The sequence below is a fragment of the Anabrus simplex genome, chromosome 2, assembly GCF_040414725.1.
Source record: "Anabrus simplex isolate iqAnaSimp1 chromosome 2, ASM4041472v1, whole genome shotgun sequence".
Classification (NCBI taxonomy): Eukaryota; Metazoa; Arthropoda; class Insecta; order Orthoptera; family Tettigoniidae; genus Anabrus; species Anabrus simplex.
Window position 1 is genome coordinate 868766649 of NC_090266.1, and position 20425 is coordinate 868787073.

Here is a 20425-nt window from a genome sequence, read left to right on the forward strand (position 1 = left end):
ATAAGCTAGACTTGGAGCATCACAAATAGATCTTTTTATTTCCTGGAAGGCTGTTTCATCCTTTTGGGTCCATTTAAATGGTATGTTTTTATCGAGGAGGTCGGTTAGCGGAGCAGTTTTTGTTTCAAAGTGTGGTTCAAAACTACTATACCACCCACACAGGCCTAAAAATTGACGTACCTGGCGTTTTGTACGAGACCTTTCCTGTTCCTCAATGGTCCTATTCTTCTCAGTTTGTCTCTCCAAGCCCATGTCCGTCAATACATGACCTAGGTACTCAACTGAGTTTAATACGAACTGACACTTCTTGACTTGGCAGGTAAGTCTGTGAATCCTCAACCTCTCTAAAGCCATGAACAGACGAGGACATTTATGATACAATAGATGGCGCCACGTCGAGATGTTTCCGTGTGTACGTTCACCTTGCATACCATCTACTGGCATACCAGGGAATTGCTTGTAAATGGCATGCCATTGGAGCATGCTATATTCCTTACCATCTGGTAGCCATTTTGAGCAAGAGCTGACGTGAGAAGTGTGAAGTGTGTGTTACATTACTGTGTAACTCTGCTGTATTTTTATCGCTAACTATTAACCTCTTAACATGAAAGCCCGAGTATACTCGGGGTTTTATATATTTATATAAAATAAAATCCCGAGTATACTCGGGAATGTCGCTCATTGATCGGTACCTAATTTAAAAGCCCGAATATACTCGTTTCTTTTTGTTTCTCAATATTTCCGCCAAATGTTTATGAAATTATTACTTCAGGGTCCTATTTTTGCAAAAAAGGTGTCTCCGACTCAACCGTAGTGGATGTCGGTGACTCAGGCAGTTCGTTTTCGCGGCTTTCCCGCCCGATGTAGCGTTGTGTGTTGGTCCTTGTTTTAGGGCATTTCACACAGCCACAAATATATGAACAGTATTGAGTGTCATGTTGTATTACTTGCCATCTGTTTAGTGCTGAGTTATTTATTTTAGAACCCGTGAAAAATATAACGAGTATACTCGGGATTTTAAAACAAGAACTTTTCGGTGGCTTACATTTCATTGTTACCAGTGTCATGAGTTTTCAATAAATAGCCCATTTTAACAATAAAAAAATTAGGTAAAAAAAGATCACAATTTTGTAAATAATTGTTATGTTAAGAGGTTAAATTAACTATATATTGTAGTTGATTCTATTTGCATTCGTTTTTAATTGTTACGGAGTGGTCTAAAGTCACGGTAGATGTCCTGATTGAGGCCTACAGCAGAGAATCGTGCCTCTATAACAACAAGTTGCCCTCGTACCACAATAAACATGCGAGACACGTGGCTATGGAAAATGTGCGTGAGGCTTTAAAAGAAATTAGACCATCGACAACAAATGGTGACATAATTAATAAGAAAAGTTTACATACCACGTTTGTGGCAGAACTAAATAAAGTTAATAATTCGAAGAAAAGTGGTGCTGGGATAGACTAAGTATACAAACCTTCAATTTGGTACTTCGAAAAACTTATGTTTTTGAAGGACTATGTCCAGCCCAGAAAAGGGACCAGCAGTCCAGCTCTCTCCAGAACACACGATGCTTCCCAAGGAACAGCCAATACAGTAAGTACGGTAATTTGTAAGAATTATGTAAGAATTGGATATTTTATTATTATTATTATTATTATTATTATTATTATTATTATTATTATTATTATTATTATTATTATTATTATTATTATTTACTGATATAAGAGTATACCAGTCTCTATGCTAACATTTTACAATACAGTAGGCCTAGTAACATGTGGATTGAACTGGAAACCATTATAATGTTCATAAAATTAATACTAACATTCTATTGCCTATATCCTAGTATTATTTTAGGGTAAATTATGGAAACTGAAACATGAATCCAAAATTTAACAGTTATTCTTCATTTCAGGTTGAATTTACATGCGAAGCTGTACCAACCCTTGATGAAGTCCCTGTAGTTGGAGACTGGGAAGTGATGACGCCAGTTCCATCAACATCTAGTGGTGTACCACCACAGTTAATTGCTTCACTGTCACCATCATCACCAAATCAACCATCACCACATGAAAGGAGCATATCAAGAGGCCAGAAAAGGAAACTGTGCAAGAGGAAAACAAACTCCTTCAACAAGCCACTTCAGTTCTGGACTCTGTGACAAGGGAAAAACAGCAGCTGTCTGATCTGGATGCATTTGGTGTGTTTGTTTCTAGTGCTTTAAAACAACTAAAGAACAAAGCCCTCGTATTTCAACGGAAGAGAAACATACTTGATATTATACTGAATCTGCAAGAAGAAGACCACAGGCTGAGCGAGTAATGAAGGAAGACTGGTTTAGATGTTCTTAATTTAATACTGCAAATTTTTTCTTTATTACATTACTTTCTTGTAATTTCATACTGATATGATTTTTCAGATACAACACAGTCAAATTAAAATACTATCACATACATGTGGAATGAAAGAAGCATAGATTGAATTATAGTACATTGTTTGCCTTGTTTTATTTCCTATTTATTATGTTAATTTTTGTAATTCACACCGGTATTTTTTTCAGATACAGCACAACATAGTAAAAGCTAAATTAAAAAATAAAATACTAGCACTTACATATGGAATGACAGAACCATAACTTAGATTAAAATATGAATTATGATACATTTTACATTTCCAGCCTAATTAATGCAAGAAATTAAACATTATGAACTTTAGTCAAATTTCTAGGAACACCACACTCCACATAGTTTAAATTTAATTTATTTTATTTGCATTTACTGTAAGTTAGTTAGATTTCAAAATATACTTCTGAAATATTAATAATTACAATTCTTTATCGACATCCACTGCCATGGCACAAAACCAGTAGTATTAAAATATTCTTGGTAAGTATCTCTTATTTTCCTAGCATCCTCTGCAGACCTCTGCCTCCCTACCCTCTGTAAGCCTACAAGATTCTCCTTCCTCCATCCACCAGGAACAACTACACACTGTTCTGTATCTTCCCTCTCTTCTAGATGCCCTACATATCTTTTATTACCTGTAGTTAATAAAAAATTATACAGTGCACAGGCAGATAATGTTATTTCCACTGTCTCCACAGGAAGCTCAATTTTTTTCAATAAAATTCTAAATCTGTTGCACAGTATGCCAAATGCATTTTCTGATGTGGACCTAGCCCTGCTCAAGCGATAATTAAATATTTTCTGCTGCTGAGTGAGATTCCCTTTATAAGGCTTCATGATGTTTTCTTGTAGAGGAAAAGCATCATCTGCAACTATTACATAGGGAACTTTGAGAGTGCTCCCTGGTAATTGTTTTGACAACGGGAAGTTGCCTAAATTTTTGTCTATTATTGTATGTAATATACTATTTCTCAACACACCCCCATCACTTATTCGTCCATTGCATCCTACATCTAAATACAGAAATGTATATCCTGCATCAACTAGAGCAAGTAACACTATGTTATTTCCTCCTTTGTAATTAAAATAGTATGAACCTATGCACCTTGGTGGCCAAAATTCAACATGTTTTCCATCAAGAGCACCAAGGCAATTGGGAAAGTTCCATATTTCTTCATACTGCTTGGATATTTCAAGCCACTCGTTTTCTGTTGATGGCATCTGAAGAACAAAATGTGCCATGTGAAAGTTCCATTGCAGAGTATAAATATAATAATGGAACCTACATACTCAACAAATGATGCTACCAACCTGTAGCATGAAACATTTATTTATATTACAGTTTAAATAAAACAGAATTTGTTTTGAAAACTATTGGTTTACATGCTGCAGAAATTAGGCCTACTGTATAGTAGGCTATAGTTGCCATAAGCTGATGAAAAATATGGATACTATAGCATATATCTCTGGTACCTACTAAGCATGCTAAACTCTACCAACGTAACATGAGAGTAATTAAATCTGTAGGTCTACCTTCAAGTATTCATCCTTCAGGCTTTCATATATAGCTTTACATGTTTCTGGAATTATTGTTGAGATAGAACTCGCAGAAATCCTAAAAGAATACATCAAACTTTTGTAGCTTTCTCCAGTTGCCAAGAACCTCAAGGTCAGCACTAATCTGTTGAAGGGGAAAATAGTGCTAATATTTCGGTTTTAGGTTATATAGGCCTATAAGATGTAGTGTGTTTTAAATAGGAACCACGTAACTTTCATATACGTACCTCCTTGATGCTGAAATGCTTTCTCGCGTGTTGGTGTTCATCTTTATGATTCTGGGTTCTACCAAATTTAAAAGCTTTGTAAACTGTACTTCATCCATTCTCAAGAAATGTTTGTAGGATTCTGAGTCTTCAAGTCGTAGCTCATTATTTAATAAGCTGTGCAATTCTCTACCATCTTCATCACACCTCTGAATCCATGGTCGAGTCCACCACCTTCTATTGTACCATCGTAACTTTCTTCTCCTGCAACATCGAGAAATCACAGCAATAATAACTGCAGCTGCAGCGGCTATCATCCTCGTATCTTCGGCGTCAGCCATTTTCTAGCAATAACTTGCCACAGAAATGGTAAGCATGTGTACAAGCTCACGTACAAGATTGCATACAAGGCAGTGGAGCAAAAAGTTGTACCATCACGTGGCGCCATCTGTTGTACAATAAATGTCCTCATCTGTTCATGGCTTTAGACTCTAGCTAGGTGTTCCAAATGGTTCGAAAACGTCTTGCTGTACACGAGGATGTCATCCAGATAGACCTGGCAAAATTTGTCTGTGTATCCGGACAAGACTTCGTCCATCGGAGGCATAAAGGTGGCTGGAGCATTCTTAAGACCAAATGGCAAGACTCTGAGTTGATAGAATCCTCTTGGGGTGGAAAAAGCAGTCATTGGTCGAGACTCTTCTTCGACTTCCACTTGCCAGTAGCCAGAGTTCAAATCGAGGGTACTGAAGACTTTTGCCCCACTTATTTGATTTATCAGATGTTGGAGATCCGGCATGGGGTAGGCATCTGATATAGGGCTGGTTCGACCATCTGCTGGTAAACTGGCTGGCAGCTGCGCGGGAGGTAAACTACCTGGGGATGTAAATCAGCTGGTACTTTGGCTTACGTGCAACCACCTCCGCGCAAGCTCTAGGTAGCTACCCAGAGCTAGACACCGATATACGGGGTTGGCTAGACTGATTTTCAGCGACTTCTCGCTTTCGGGTGAGGTGCTATCTATCGTTAGATGTATGAAGGTCATTTTGATTGTCTCAATTTCCTGTGCTTGCATCTGCTGATTATCACCAAAAAGCCTAATAAGGAGAGTCTTAAGCGTTATTGACAACGATTTATGTCAAGCTTTCTAAATTTTAATCTATGAGCTTCAAAATCAATACCTAATCGGGATTAAAATCTCGAGATTACATTTTCTTATGCCAGTTATAACCTGTCATGTAAGGCAGCGTTTTGGAAAGTATTCTTGTAGTAGATTGGTCAAGTTGCTCGCTTGGTAACAGAAGGTACGCAGGTTCTCTTCATCTTTCTAATTTACATTTAAAATGTATTTTCGTTCCCTGATGTTGTTCTTAACTCTCTTTTACGCGCTTCCATATACGTATATACGCATCTTCCTTATGGACTTATTGCCTTTGAGCATTCTATCTGCAGGCTTCTGTGAACTGATGAAGTATCTCTATGATCATCTATTTGCAACTAGCTCTGTGACCTCAAATGAAGATAAAGTTGGAAGATTTTGTAAATGTAAAGAATTAATCGGGGTAAATATCCAGTCATAGGAAGAGGAATTCGGGAATGGAATAGTTTCCAATTTCTTTGAAATCATTTACGAGAAGACTAGGTAAATAACTGATAGGGAATCTGCTTTTTTTTCTGCTAGTTGCTTTACGTCGCACCGACACAGATAGGTCTTATGGCGACGATTGGACAGGGAGGGACTAGGAGTGGGAAGGAAGCGGCCGTAGCCTTAATTAAGGTACAGCCCCAGCATTTGCCTGGGGTGAAAATGGGAAACCACGGAAAACCATTTTCAGGGCTGCCGACAGTGGGGTTCGAACCTACTATCTCCCGAATACTGGATACTGGCCGCATTTAAGCGACTGCAGCTATCGAGCTCGGTGGGAATCTGCTACCTGGGCGACAGTACTATATGCTATATGCTTTACTACTATGTTGGTGATAGGAATTAATCATAACATCACTTTCTATAAGTAGCACACATATAAAGCATTTTCCTAGTAGACATAATATTGTGATTAAACGTTTCAATGAAATATATTATTAACAAAAGAATGCATGAAAAGAGGCATACAGAGGAATACAACACTAATAATGAAAATAGAAAATAATTGGCATAATGAAGATTTGAACCTGCATCCTTCATATTACAAAGCGAGCGCGTTAGCCAATACACTATGAGCATGCTTGGTGAAATTGAGTTACATATACTAACTTATACCTAGTGTCTGAAAACTGAAAAATTAAAATTTGAGATGATTTCCGAATAGGTTTTGATTTTATGTCCTTGTAGAGTTTCCTTGCGAAAGCTTGATGTGTAAAATGTGTCCTTACACTGTCAACAATGCAAGAGGCTGGTGTGACCGTTGCAACTTAAGGGAAGCATTAATGTTCTAAATTCTGCAACACAATAACGATCACTGTTACAGTATCATGCTTTTATCAATATACTAAGCTAATTTAAGCTGTATGTCACCAGAAATACAGCTAATAATGTTCAGCTCTCAAAACCTACCCAGCAGGAAAAGTCTTATCGGGCCCTTGAAGCGGCCGATAAATTACGCACCGGGTAACTATGATTTATGCTTCCGATAGCGCTACCCTGGGAGTGGTCGAATGGAAATATCTGTTTATGCGGAGGGCAAGTTACGTGCCACTTAACCTGTAGGTGGTCGGCCCATAGTCTTGTTATTTACCTGACGTAGGTCCACACAAAGTCAATAATCACCATTTTTCTTCTTAGGTAGTACTACTGGAGAAGCCCATCCTGATACTGAAGGTTCAATCAATCCTTGGTTCTCCATTTCCTTGACTTTTTCTATTACAAATTTTCTCTTATCTGGGTTAAGTGGGTAAGGCCGTTCTTTTTTTTTTTTTTTTTGCAAGTTGCTTTATGTCGCACCGACACAGATAGGTCTTATGGCAACGATGGGACAGGAAAGGGCTAGGAGTGGTTAGGAAGCGGCCGTGGCCTTAATTTACAGCCCCAGCATTTGCCTGGTGCGAAAATGGGAAACCACGTAAAACCATCTTCAGGGCTGCTGACAGTGGGGTTCGAACCCACTATCTCCTGAATACTGGATACTGGCTGCACTTAAACGACTGCAGCTATCGAGCTCGGTATGGCCGTTGATTAACTGGGGCATTATCCTTACAAATTATTTGCTGTTTTACCATTGTGGTAAAACCGATTCTATCAGTAATGACCTCAGGGAACTTATTCAGCAACTTCTCAAGGTCTTACTTCTCCTCCACCCTCAACAGCCTTGTTTTCAGTTCGGCCAATACATTGGTTTCTAAAGTTTCCGACTCAAAGGCTTTATTTTCTACCCATGCCAACCTTATTCTGTTTTTATTACAAAAGAATATTTCATTGGCTGTATAATCTATCACTACCCCATATTTAGTTAAGAAGCCGTGTCCTAATATTATGTCATGTATCAAATCCTTGACAACCTTTACCGGTATATCTGTGACTTCAGTAGAGCACTTGGCTTGAAGAAAGGTACAACCCTCAATCTTGTAATGCATGTCATGGGTTGCCCCTTGACTACTGCCACCTTAGCAGGACAAACAGGTTTTAATAATCATCATCACTATAGATTTGACCAATATGTTTACCTTCTAGCCAGGTGTAATGTATTTGGAGCTTCTTCCTTCTTTCAGAACCATCCTTGCTCCGACTTGAATGATCCCAAGCTAGTTTTCCGGGCAGTGGTCTTTTAAATGCCCGGTCTGCCCACATCGGTGGCATTTCCGGGGTTCCTCCGCTGTTGAGGTTTTCGTTTTTGGGACATGGTAACTTGTTTTCTTTGTCTAATTTTGCTACAATGTGACGGAGCTCTTCAAGTGTTTTTGGTTGTGCCACCTTAACAAGCGATCGAACCTTACCATGTAGCAGTTCAATTATATAAGGGATGCTAGTGTCAATATTTTCCCTCTCGCAGACTCTCTTAAAGAGCTGGAGTTTTTGAATTATGAAAGCTACTGCTCTCATTCCACTGGCTTGTGCTTCAATTAGGACCTTTTTTTGCACTGAAGTTTGGACAGCCTCCGAGTCAAATCTCTGGGCAAATTCTTTCTTGAATTCCTGCCAGTTGAGGTTGTGCCCTTTAAAGTTCTACCACCAAGCTGCTACTGATGCTTTTAGTTGCTGGCTGACAATTTGCAAGTATATTTCCGTTGTTATATTTGTCCTACCCAGTCTTTAGAAATGTTTTGGGACACTCCTTGAGCCTCCCATGAAATTCCGATAGGCTGTCTTTGATTACTCTGGGATCAACTGATATCCCAACGGGGAGGTCTATACCTCTGCCAGGTTGACTACTGCCTACAGAAATGTTTTTCTCTAGGGTTAAAATTTTTCTATTAACCTCAGATTCAAACTTCATAAATTTCTGGCCTACTTCGGTTTTAAGATTGTTGGATTCCCACTCAATTTCTCCAATCTTCTCCTCGACTTTGTTTTCCAAGGTATGCATATCACTTACTACTTTATCTATGTCTAATTCTAAGCTGCTGATTAAGTCATTAATTTTTGAAATATCTTCTTTCAGATCTTTGACCAAAGAAATGATTCCGCCCCTTATTTCTTGAGACTAGCAACCAACATCTATATCATCTGATGGCGAGGCAGACATCAATTTTTGGTAATGAGACAAATTCTCTCATAGTGCATTGGCACAGCCGGTGGTTCCAAGTAGCCTACGCAGTGGCCTCCACGGTATGCACTAGCCATCTGTCTTGGTGGGTGTGTGCTATGTACCAACTGATGAGCACAACTTAGCACATTGGGGAAAAATGCTGGCAACCAGGAATGAGTTAACTGGAAAATTTATAATGTCCAGTAACGGACCATTTAATTGGTATTACAAATTTACTCATTCAGGACAAATACAGTATTTCAGGTTCCCTATGGGAATCAACATCTATATCAAGGCTTAGTATGTTGTGGGGGATGGCGGACTGATCGGTTTTCAAGCAGGAGCCCCCATCCAGAAATTCACGGTTAGGGCGCTGCAGTGCGTCAAAGTCTGAGAACGGTTGTGACAATTTGTTCCGATTTGGTGTCTTAAAACTGAAGGTACGTAACCCTTTCCATCTCTGCACTGCGGATGGATGACCTCAGCCTAATAACATTCCTCCACACAGTCGTTGGTGCACATCCTACTGTGTCGCTTGTGTACTGTAGTCTGCCAGTGCAGTAACATTGTTAACAGCAGTGCGACATGTACCAGTACACAGCTGTGGAAATGACGAACATGGTGCTTGCATACGGCAAAGTGGATTGCAATGGTAGAGCGGAACGTTTTCCAAACAGACGTACCCCACATCATTCCACGTTCGGGGCCATTGAGAGATGACTAAGAGAAGCCAAATAGTTCCACGTAGGTACTTTCTACCTGAGGTGTGTCCATCTATATATATAATATATATATAAAATAACATGTCCTGACTGACTGACTGACTCATCATCGCCGAGCCCAAACTACTGGACATAAAGAAATGAAATGTTGAGGATACATTTATATTAGGGTGTAGGTGATCACTAAGGAAGGATTTTCGGGTAATCTGTTGCTAAAGGGGTGAAAAGGAGGGTGAAATTTTTGAATGAGGATATCTATATCTCAAAAACTTAAAAGTTTACAGACATAAAAATTGGTATTTGGAATCTCCTCCAAAAATAAAGAAATATGTTGTTTTTTTCCTGCAAAATCCCATTAAGGCAGCAAAAAAAGAGGGGGAAAATTGGTTGAATACCTTTTATGAGGATACTCATATCTCAAAAACTGAAGAAGTTACAGACATGAAAATTGGTATTTGGAATCTCCTTTAAAAATAAAGAAACAAGTATTTTTTGTTTTTGAAAAATCCAATGAATAGGGGGTGAACGGGAGTGACAAACGGAGTGGAATTTGAAAAAATATATATCTAGGCCTACAATATATGTTACAGAGTTGAAAACTGATACTTGGAATCTCCTGTAAAAGTACAGAAACATACGGTAGATAATTTGTTTTCGGAAAATCCAGTTAAGGGAAAGTTAAAAAGGGGGTGAATTTTTAAAATGGACATATCTACAGAACGGGCGTAGAGCTAACCACTCTACCCCATCAAGTGCCAAGGTTACCGATAGTCGAAGCCTTTACTTTCCACCCCTCAAGGGCTTTCATGGCCTGTACGGAGAAGACTTTGCTTTATATCTACAGAACATCTCAAAAACTTAACATGTTAAAGATGTGAAAATTGGTATTTTTAATCTTTTAAAAATAAAGAAAAGGGGGTTGAATTTTTTTTATTAGGATAGTGATATATCAAAAACTGAAGATGTTAAGGACGTGAAAATTGGTAGGTTTTTGGAGTCTTCTTTAAAAATAAAGAAATATGTACTTCTTTCTCTTGGAAAATCCACTTAAAGGGGGCGTAGGAATTGAAAAATGAGTTGAATTCTTTGTATGAGGAATCTCCTTTAAAAATAAAGAAACACAGATTCTTTTGTTTTTGGAAAATCCACTTAAGGGGGAAAAAGAATTGAAAAATTAATTGAATTATTTATATGAGGGTACTTATATCTAAAAAATCTAAAGATATAACTGACATTAAAACAGGTAAGTGGAATATCTTTAAAAAATAAAGAATCACGCATTTTGGGGGAAAATCAGCTTGGGGGGGGGAAGGAGTTGAATTCTTTTTATGAGGATAAATATATCTCAAAACTGAAGATGTTTTTTGTTTTCGGAAAATTCACTTAGGGCGGGAATGAGAAAGGAAGTGAAAAACGTTGAATTCTTTTTATAGAGAAACTTATGTCTCAAAAACTGAAGGTTACAGACATCAAAATTGGTATTTGCAAACTCCTTTAAAAATAAAGAAACACGTATTTTTGGGTGGGGGAATTAAGTTAACGGGCGGGGTGTGGGGTGAAAAATGAATTGTATTCTTTTCATGAGGATACATATATCTCAAAAACTAAAGATGTTACAGACGTGAAAATTGGTATTTGGGATCTCCTTTTAAAATACAGAAAACACGCATATTTGAGTGGGAGGGGGTGATCATATTAATGGGCGAGGGTGGAGGCAGCTGAGAAAGAGTTGAATTCTTTTTATGAGGATACTTACATCTCAAAAACGGAAGATGTTACAGACATGAAAATTTGTATTTGGAATCTTCTTTGAAAGTAAAGAAATACCTATTCTTTTGTCTTTGGAAAAACGACTTGCGGGGGGGAGGGGGGGGGGGATGGCGTGAATGAATTGAAACATTAGTTGATTTCACTGTATGAGGATACTTATATCTCAAAACTAACAATGTTACAGATGTGAAAATTGGTATTTGGAATCTCCTTAAAAAAAAAAAAAAAAAAAAAAAAAAAAAACCCACTTTTTTTGTTTTTGAAAAACTGACTTAAGGGTTTTTGAAAATAAGTAAAGAAGGAGTTGAATTCCATGCATGATGATACTTGTATCTTAAAAACTGAAGCTGTCACAGACGTGATAGTGGGTATTTTGAATTTCCTTTCCTAATAAAGAAACATGTACTTTTTGTTTTCGGAAAGTCCACTTAAGTGGGGAGAGGGGTGGAAAGAAATGAAGAAGAATTTGAATTATTTTTATGAGAATACTTATATCTAAAAACTGAAGGTGTTACAGATGTACAGATGTGAAAGTGGTATTTAGAATCTCCTTTAAAAATAATGAAACACGTACGATTTTGCTTTCGGAAAATCCATTTAAGGGGCTGAAATTAATTGAAAAAGCGGGTGAATTTTTATAATTATTACCGGTATATCTACATTATATGTCAAGAACTTAACATGTTAGAGACAAGAAACTTGGTAGTTGGAAAGTCCTTTAAAAATACAGGAACAGGTACATTTTTGTTTTCAGAAAAGGCACTTAACGGGGATGAAAGGAAGTTGAAAAGTGAGTTGAATTATTTTTATGAGGATACTTATATATCAAAAAATGAAAATGTTACAGACATGGAAATTGGTATTTGGAATCTCCTTTAAAAATAAAGAAACGTGCAGTTTTTCGACTTGAGACAAGACTGTTTCTCCCATGTACATTTCTTTGTCGCATGGTCGTCTTAGCTCCAAAAGGCAATACCTCAAACGTGATTTACAAAGAGTTTCTGGGGTAAATGAAAACTCTATTTTTTGGTGAGTTCTTATACTTTAGGGATTTTCAGATAATGTCTTAGTACAGTGCCGAGGAACGATTACTTTTATCAAATTACAAAATCGACGCGAGCGAAGACGCGGGTATCTGCTAGTTGTACAATAAAGTAATAGCACTTTGTGCTTGTTAATTGTGAAAATGTACTACCCCCATTTTACTGTTTGTTCTCTGTTAGGTGCCAAAACATAATGCGGGTCATCCACGCTCAGCTTGAACACTACAGTTTGAGGAGGGCATGCTGACAATGTTCGAAGTGGACCCATCCATCAGCACTCGGTAAGTGGCACAGGCACTGCACACAGGTAAAAGTGCCGGCATATTGTCCTTGAACAGCTCCATCCATACCATCTGCAGAAAGTCCAGGCATTAAGGGAGGAGGATTTCCCACAACGAGTACAGTTTGCGCAGTGGTATTTACAACAATGCATACTCTGGCCAAAATTCCCAAACTTGGTGCTATTCACAGATGAATGCACTTTTACTAGAGATGGCGTATTAAACTTGCACAACATGCATGTTTGGGGAGACAAAAATCCGTGTGTGCAAGTGATTCAAAATCACCAACACAGGTTCGGTATTAACATCTGGGCTGGGATAAGTGGTGACCATATCATTGGGCCATATCTACTGCCAAACAGACTAACAGAATAGATCTACCTCACATTTATTAGACATGTTTTGCCTACCCTATTGGATGAAGTGCCACTAAATGTTCGGCAGGTAATGTAACTGCAACAGGATGGAGCTCCAGCACACTTTGATGTAAATGTGCGGAATCACCTCAACATCACATATCCAAATCGATGGATTGGTAGAGGTGGACCAGTTCCAAATCGCTAGATTTGACACCTCTCGACTACTTTCTGGGGTAGTATGAAGAGTATGGTGTACAACACTCCTGTAATGTCAGCAGAGGACCTTACTGCTCGAGTCCACGGAGCGATTGAAATTCTTCACAGACAACTGCACGTATTGGGTAATGTGCGTGAGGCTCAGCACCATCAATGTAGGCTCTGCAATGATGTAGGAGGTACACAGTTGGAACACCGTTTGTAATGAGCCTGATGTGCTACTTATGTTGGGTTTATTGACGACATGTGGAATGCATACCCATCTCACACTTCGATGCTCTGCACCGTCCAAGCTGTGCATTTCTGGATATGGGTTCCTTCTTGAAAACCAATCAGTTTGCCTTCTCGCACAACATACTACGTGTTGTCGTTGGTTTTTTTGGGACACCCTGTATATATAGATATTGAACAACCTGCATAAGCAGAAATGTTTCAGGAAGAAGATAGATAGATTTATATATTTATTCAAAATTAAGGGTTAAGACTTGTAAATACCATGAAATTTGCTACAATACGTAGAAGGTTAGTTCATAATGTAGTAGGAAGCTGGCAGAGTTGCAACACAACTATTATTAGATTGGAGTCATACTCTGGTTTACCCACATGTCAGAATGAAGAAAACAGTGTGCAATCTCGAGGTCAAGGTGTTATGATGCAAGAAGATTTTCCAGAAAGAGTTGTCATATTAGAGAGGAGGGGAGGGGGTAGGTGAGAAACTCCATTAGCTGACCGCCTGCTGGATGAGTACAGGGAGACATTGTTGGTAGGGGGAAGTCACGTGACTGTATGAGACAATAAAAGATCTTGCATCCCCTGAAGAGCTATTATGCTATTATATGTATGGGGTGTACTCCATGAATGGTGAAGTCTGATGTATGGGGTCTACTCTGCAAGAGGTGAACTTTTAGGTTAGATGTCTTGGGTCTATTCTACAAGTGTGAGTCTTGAGTCTTGTATCTGGAAGCTGATATTCTTTTTTTTTTTTTTTGCTAGGGGCTTTTACGTCGCACCGACACAGATAGGTCTTATGGCGACGATGGGATAGGAAAGGCCCAGGAGTTGGAAGGAAGCGGCCGTGGCCTTAGTTAAGGTACAGCCCCAGCATTTGCCTGGTGTGAAAATGGGAAACCACGGAAAACCATTTTCAGGGCTGCCGATAGTGGGATTCGAACCTACTATCTCCCGGATGCAAAGCTGATATTCTAGTATGCAAGAGGAGAATTTAATTCAAAGATCAATATGCTTAAATATACAAGCAATATAAATGAGAGATCTTTTGTTGGTGAATGTAAGACACTAACAAGAAAATAGGTTGGTAGAACAGGTCTGATATAAGTAGCAGCAGAGATGGCAAATGGCAGTTCCAAGAAACAAGTCCGAGCAGCGCTCAAGCTGTCCAAGGTAATGTGAACCAGTGCGGAATAAATATACGGCAAGAAGATATCAAATATTAGGTCAAATGAAACTTAAATTCAATGCCTAGAGCTCCATTTTATTTCAATTTCAGAGTATTTTATATTGTAACTTTGTAATTACAGCAAATTTTATTATTTTAATTAAAATTTTGAAAAATTTGTTTATTGTTAAGTGCAGTCAATTGTTTATTTCATACAGTAAAGAAAGTAATCCCAAATTCAAGATGGGAATCATATGACAATATCCTCTTCCAAAACCTTTTCCGTAGTACGCTTGTCAAGTAAGTTAATTTACTACACACCTTAGAGAAATATAAGAATCATGCTCAATTGAACTGTTACTTTTGTTAGTAGGTGGTGCCCATTATCAATTAAAACATTTAAAGTTTTGTTTAATGTACTGTAATCAAGTTTGTATCAGTAATAATAAAGCTTATTTTATGGTAAATTATAATAATAAATTATGCAAGTTACAGTAAAACCACAGTGTTGTTCAACTGTGGAGTGAAGAAGCTAGTCTGCACAATGGCTATTCATAGTACAGTGGCTCAGTCTTCATTCGTTGCTCATGGTGCAAGTTAAAAGCCTGCTTTGATCATTTTGTTAACTCTGCTGATGACCCTTATCGCCTCTAGATCATTCCCCTATTCAGAGGCAAATGCCTTCTGCACCACCCAAATACAAACCTTCCATCATTCTGTTATAGACAAAAGCTTTCCCATTAGCAGTTAATACTGTGTACACAAACAAGATGCTGTATGCTGCTTTCAATGGTATCAACAACAATGGATGTGGGATGGATATTGATTCCTTATTAGTAACTGGGAGTTCTGGGGACTGAGTCAGGAAGATGTCAAGCATTTGTAGTTCAATTCTATATGAAATATTCAAATCTTACTTAATTACAACCAGCTTACAAATTTTATGAAATCATTAAGTGATGTAGAAAATACTATACCATTGCACTACATATTGCTTTCTTGACTCATTCGCTGCTTGAAGAGGGCAGTCTCTTCAAATATGTACTTTTTGAGTGTTTCTTTAGGCAAATCATCTAGCTCCATGGAAAATCGGAACGGCTCTTCAGCAACAGGCTATAACCAAAAAAAAAAAGAGGAAATATTAGTTACAAACATAACTGAGAGAAATGAAAAGGTTTTTTCCCCCCAGTCTGAAATATTTCTCACATGTCAAGAACTCTTTCCACAGGAACATTCTCCTTTCACATTTATTAATGGTTATATTTCCTAATACATCTGAAAACTAGTCATATAAATTTTATGAACTTTGCTTATGGTCAGCACTAATATTTCATCTGGTGACATCTCACGATGACTATTCAAACGATGTTGGACTTAATCAACATTCACATTTGATAAAAATGTATCTCTCCACCAGCTTTCAGTCCACATGCACACACATATAAACATGACTGTACTAATGGACTATTGAGATAGATAGGTATTTGTTCATTTCAAGAAATCGCAGCCACCTTTACAATCCCACTCCTGATAAATTACTAATAACACCAGAACGGACACGCTCTGCAATCGGGAGACAAATCCCACCATTGGCTGTCCTGAGAATGGTTATCTATTTTTACTTCCATTCAAAAGCCGAAACAGTTGCTATTCATACGCCACGCCTCCTTACCCAATTTCATTTTACAATCATCCAATTCCTCTTCATTAGCTTCTTAACTGGGGTTAGTGTCAGGAAGGGCATCCAGCCGTAAAATATGCCGTATAATTTCATCTCACCCCAACCCCAACACCATATCAGGAGATGGAACTAAGATAACTAAGATAAATAAGATGCATAGATAGATAGATAGATAGATAGATACATAAATAGATAGATAGATAGATAGATAGATAGATAGATAGATAGATAGATAGATAGATAGATAGATAGATAGATAGAATACCAGTATTGATATTTCATTGATGAAGATCAGGGGTTTCCAATTGGTAAGGGCTCGAGGGTCATTTTGGATACCTTGGATACCTTAGTTATGTTCGCGGGCCACACTTGAATAGGCCAATTTTCGTAAAATTCTGCAAATGGTACAGAAGCACCATTATGAAATAATATGCATAGTTCAATTGAAATGAGGGTTTGATCATTATAATTGCTTAAAACATTATTTTAAAATTGCATAAAAGAGTGAAATTTGGAGTCGGGCTGAGTGTCCGAGACGGTTGAGGCACTGGCCTTCTGATCTCAGTTTTGCAGGTTCGATTCTGGCTCAGTCCGGTGGTATTTGAAGGTGCTCGAATACGTCAGCCTCGTGTCTGTAGATTTACTGACACGTAAAAGAATTCCTGTGGGACAAAATTTCGACACCTCGGCGTCTCCGAAAACCATCCAAAGTAGTCAGTGGGACAAAAATTAATAACATTATTACTAGATATTTTTATTTTAAATGCTTTAAAATAAAAAATAATCTGTTGAGAACAAGTGAATATTTTTGAAAAGAGGAACTAGTATTAAAGAAAAATTAGTTCTGACTTGGGTCTATAAGGTGTATAAAAATGAATACGTTCAGTGTAAACAGGTTTCTTCTCCCTGCACATTCTGCAGCACTGCAGCAATGACATAGATGGTGTTTTAAAGAAAAAAATATATACACACAAAATACTCAAGAAAAGGAATAACACTGTGCCAGTAGCGTAGCCAGGATTTCAGTTTGGGGGAGGCCCATTCATCCAGAATTTTATTTTGATAGGTGTCCAAACATCCATAGTTTAGGTGGTGTAGAATACTGAAAAAGGAAATGGGTGTCCTTGGATCCAAGTAAGAGTGGTGAATTCGTGCGGATTCCGGAAGCTAATAGTAATTTTCTTCTTCTTCTTCTTTTCCCACATCTGTGGGGTCGCGGGTGCGAACTGTGTCGCACATGTGGATTTGGCCCTGTTTTACGGCCGGATGTCTTTCCCGACACCAACCCTATATAGAGGGATGTAATCAGTGTTATGTGTTTCTTTGGTGGTTGGTAGTGTAGTATGTTGTCTGAATATGAATATGTTGGGACAAACACCTAGTCCCCAGCCAGAAGAATTAATCCGACGCAATTAAAATCCCCGACCCAGCCGGGAATCGAACCCGGAATCGTCTTAACCGAAGGCCTCAACACTGATCATTGAGTCGGACTCCGTAAGCTAATATTAATGCACATTATATATAAAATGCTCAATAAAAGTACATTCGTTAAAACTCCTGGGGTGTCTGGACTTGCTTGTATGACACCCCCCCCCCCCGGACCCCGGCTACATCTGTTACTCCCATCCCAACATGAAGTGACCTTTTATACAAATAATGCGACAAAGATATACACACACACGCGTCGAATACAGGTTTCTCGACCTTCTTGTCCATGGCTAGATGATGAAGGCAAGAGAATGATGGCCCACCGTGACTCGTTATTTCGACATTTTAAACAAACCCTAGATGACAAAGACTTCGAATCTAACCGCATCTTAAGTACTGTGCGGCCCCTAATTTTCTGTATTTTTATCAATGACATACCATCTGTGACAGGAAATAACACACATGACCTCTGTGCTGGCGATCTTCAAATATATCGACACTGCAAGACAAGATATTAACAGGAACCTCTGACGACTCAGTGTACTGTATATGCACAACGAAGCTCTCTTATACTAAACTGCAAAAAAATCTCAGACAATTATAATTGGATCACGAAAATTACTGAGCTGCTCAAACAATGTCGCAATCCCGCCTATCCTACTAAATTATTTCCTACAGTAAAACGGTTTAAAATCCCGGCGTAATGATGAATGAAGCAGTTGATTGGTGTGATCACACGAAACAAATACGTAAACAGATTTTTGGAGTTCTTCACCCTCTTAAACGGCAGAGGGATGTATTTCCATTTGAGCTACAGGCCAAACGAATACAGACATTCATTCTCCCTATTCTTGATTATTGTGACGTTGTTTTAGTTGACATGACGAGCGAAGAAACACTTAAACTTCAACGAGCGCTGAATTCCTGCCTGCGATTTATTTACAATATCGGGTACGATGTTCATATCACCCCATACTAACAGGCTGTCTCATGGCTGATGTCTGATAAACGTCGGCAGCTACACACTTTAACGATGGTGATCAGAGTGGTAGCTGAAAGTCAGCCAATGTATATTTCTTCTAAATTCATCTTTTTATCATCATTTCACAACTTAAATACACGTTCTAGATTCATTCTTTCTATTTCACTGCACCGCACAAATAAAATTAATACATAATTTGTGGTGAATGTCGCCAGATTATGTAATTCCCTGCCAGTTCAGGTCAGAGAAACTAGCTTTTTTAAAACACGATTTAAGGTCACCTGCCGAGACTACCTGCTGAGGACAGCTGACTGAATGGTTGAAGTATGAATATGTGCGTTCCTGAGGATTAACCATTTTTAAGAGTTTTTAATATTAATTTAGTAAGTAATTTATTTAAAATTTATTTTCAATTCTATTAATTTATGCAGTTTTAACTATTTTAAGTATCTCAGTATTTTATTTAAGATTCTGATTAGTATGTGGTTAAGTGTACGAAAGGGCCTGGAGCCCTAACTTTGCCACTGTACTGAAGGCACTAATAAATAAATAAACAAATAAATATATAATGTAAAGCGTATGGGTATAGTTCTTTTGTTAGTTGGTAAAGAAAAATACGCATTACAACACATGCTATGTACCTTGTCCTATTAGTTTCCAATGCAGTTAGGGCCACGCAGCTGTGAGCTTGTATCCGGGAGGTGGATTCGAACCCCACTGTCGGCAGCCCTGAAAATGTTTTCCCGTGGTTTCCAATTTTCACACCAAGCAAATGCTGGAGCTGTACCTTAATTAAGGCCACGGCCGCTTCCTTCCCATTTCTAAGCCTTTTCTATCCCACCGTCGCCATAAGACCTATCTGTGTCGGTGCGACGTAAAGTAAATTGTTAATTACTTTCCTCACAAGCCTGGGATACAGAATATTGTAGTATAAAGTTAGAGTTTTGTGACGCTAATATTCGTATGTATAGTTTTTATTAACGTATCAGAAACCAACGACACTGAGCTGTTGCCATTTGAACACCGTTTTAAGGGTTACCAATCCAAGCCGGGATTTGAACCTGCGAACTCGGACTCAGAAGGACAGAGACACAACCTACTGAGCCACATGAACAGAAGGCGTTTGTGATTATTGTTATGAATAGATGCAGTTAGTATTTTTACAAAAGTTTTTCTGAGGAGCATTTATTAAGGCGTACGTTTCCTTACTGTCCTAAATGCACGAGGCCGGACAGAAGAACTAGCTGGAAGCTAAGGAGCCATGCAGGGGTGTCGCTTCCTTCTCTATTCACTTTTCTAAACCAAACTCCATGACGTAACAGCCCCGAAGCGCCATCGCCTACCAAGCGACGGCTATTCAGCCCCGAGGCCTGCAGATTACGAGGTGTCTTTTGGTCAGCTTGACGAATCCTCTCCACCGTTATTCTTGGCTTTCTAGACCGGGGCCGCCATCTCACCGTCAGATAGCTCCTCAATTATAAACAAGTGAGCTGAGTGTACCTCGTACCAGCCCTCAGATCCAGGTAAAAGTCCTTCACCTGGCCGGGAATCGAACCTGGGGCCTCCGGTAAGAGGCAGGCACGCTACCCCTACACTGTAGGGCCAGCTGGTTATTTTTAGGTCTCCTTATATTCGAATTTGATTTACGGCATCCTGCATTCGATTCCTGACACTGACAGAGTTAAGAAAGGCA

General features: G+C 38.6%; 1 protein-coding gene across 2 annotated transcripts in view; it reads right to left on the reverse strand.

Annotated features, from left to right (window-relative positions):
- Positions 1 to 20425, reverse strand: part of LOC136864524 (mitogen-activated protein kinase 1) — a 244055-nt gene that overhangs the window by 20352 nt on the left and 203278 nt on the right. For both annotated transcript variants that reach the window (XR_010859326.2, XM_067141611.2), the window contains exon 7: positions 15619 to 15754. Coding sequence is in view for 1 of the 2 variants with exons in the window: in XM_067141611.2 (XP_066997712.1) it covers positions 15626 to 15754 (129 nt within the window). In the remaining variant the exon portion in view is untranslated. The remainder of the gene's footprint in view (positions 1 to 15618; positions 15755 to 20425) is intronic.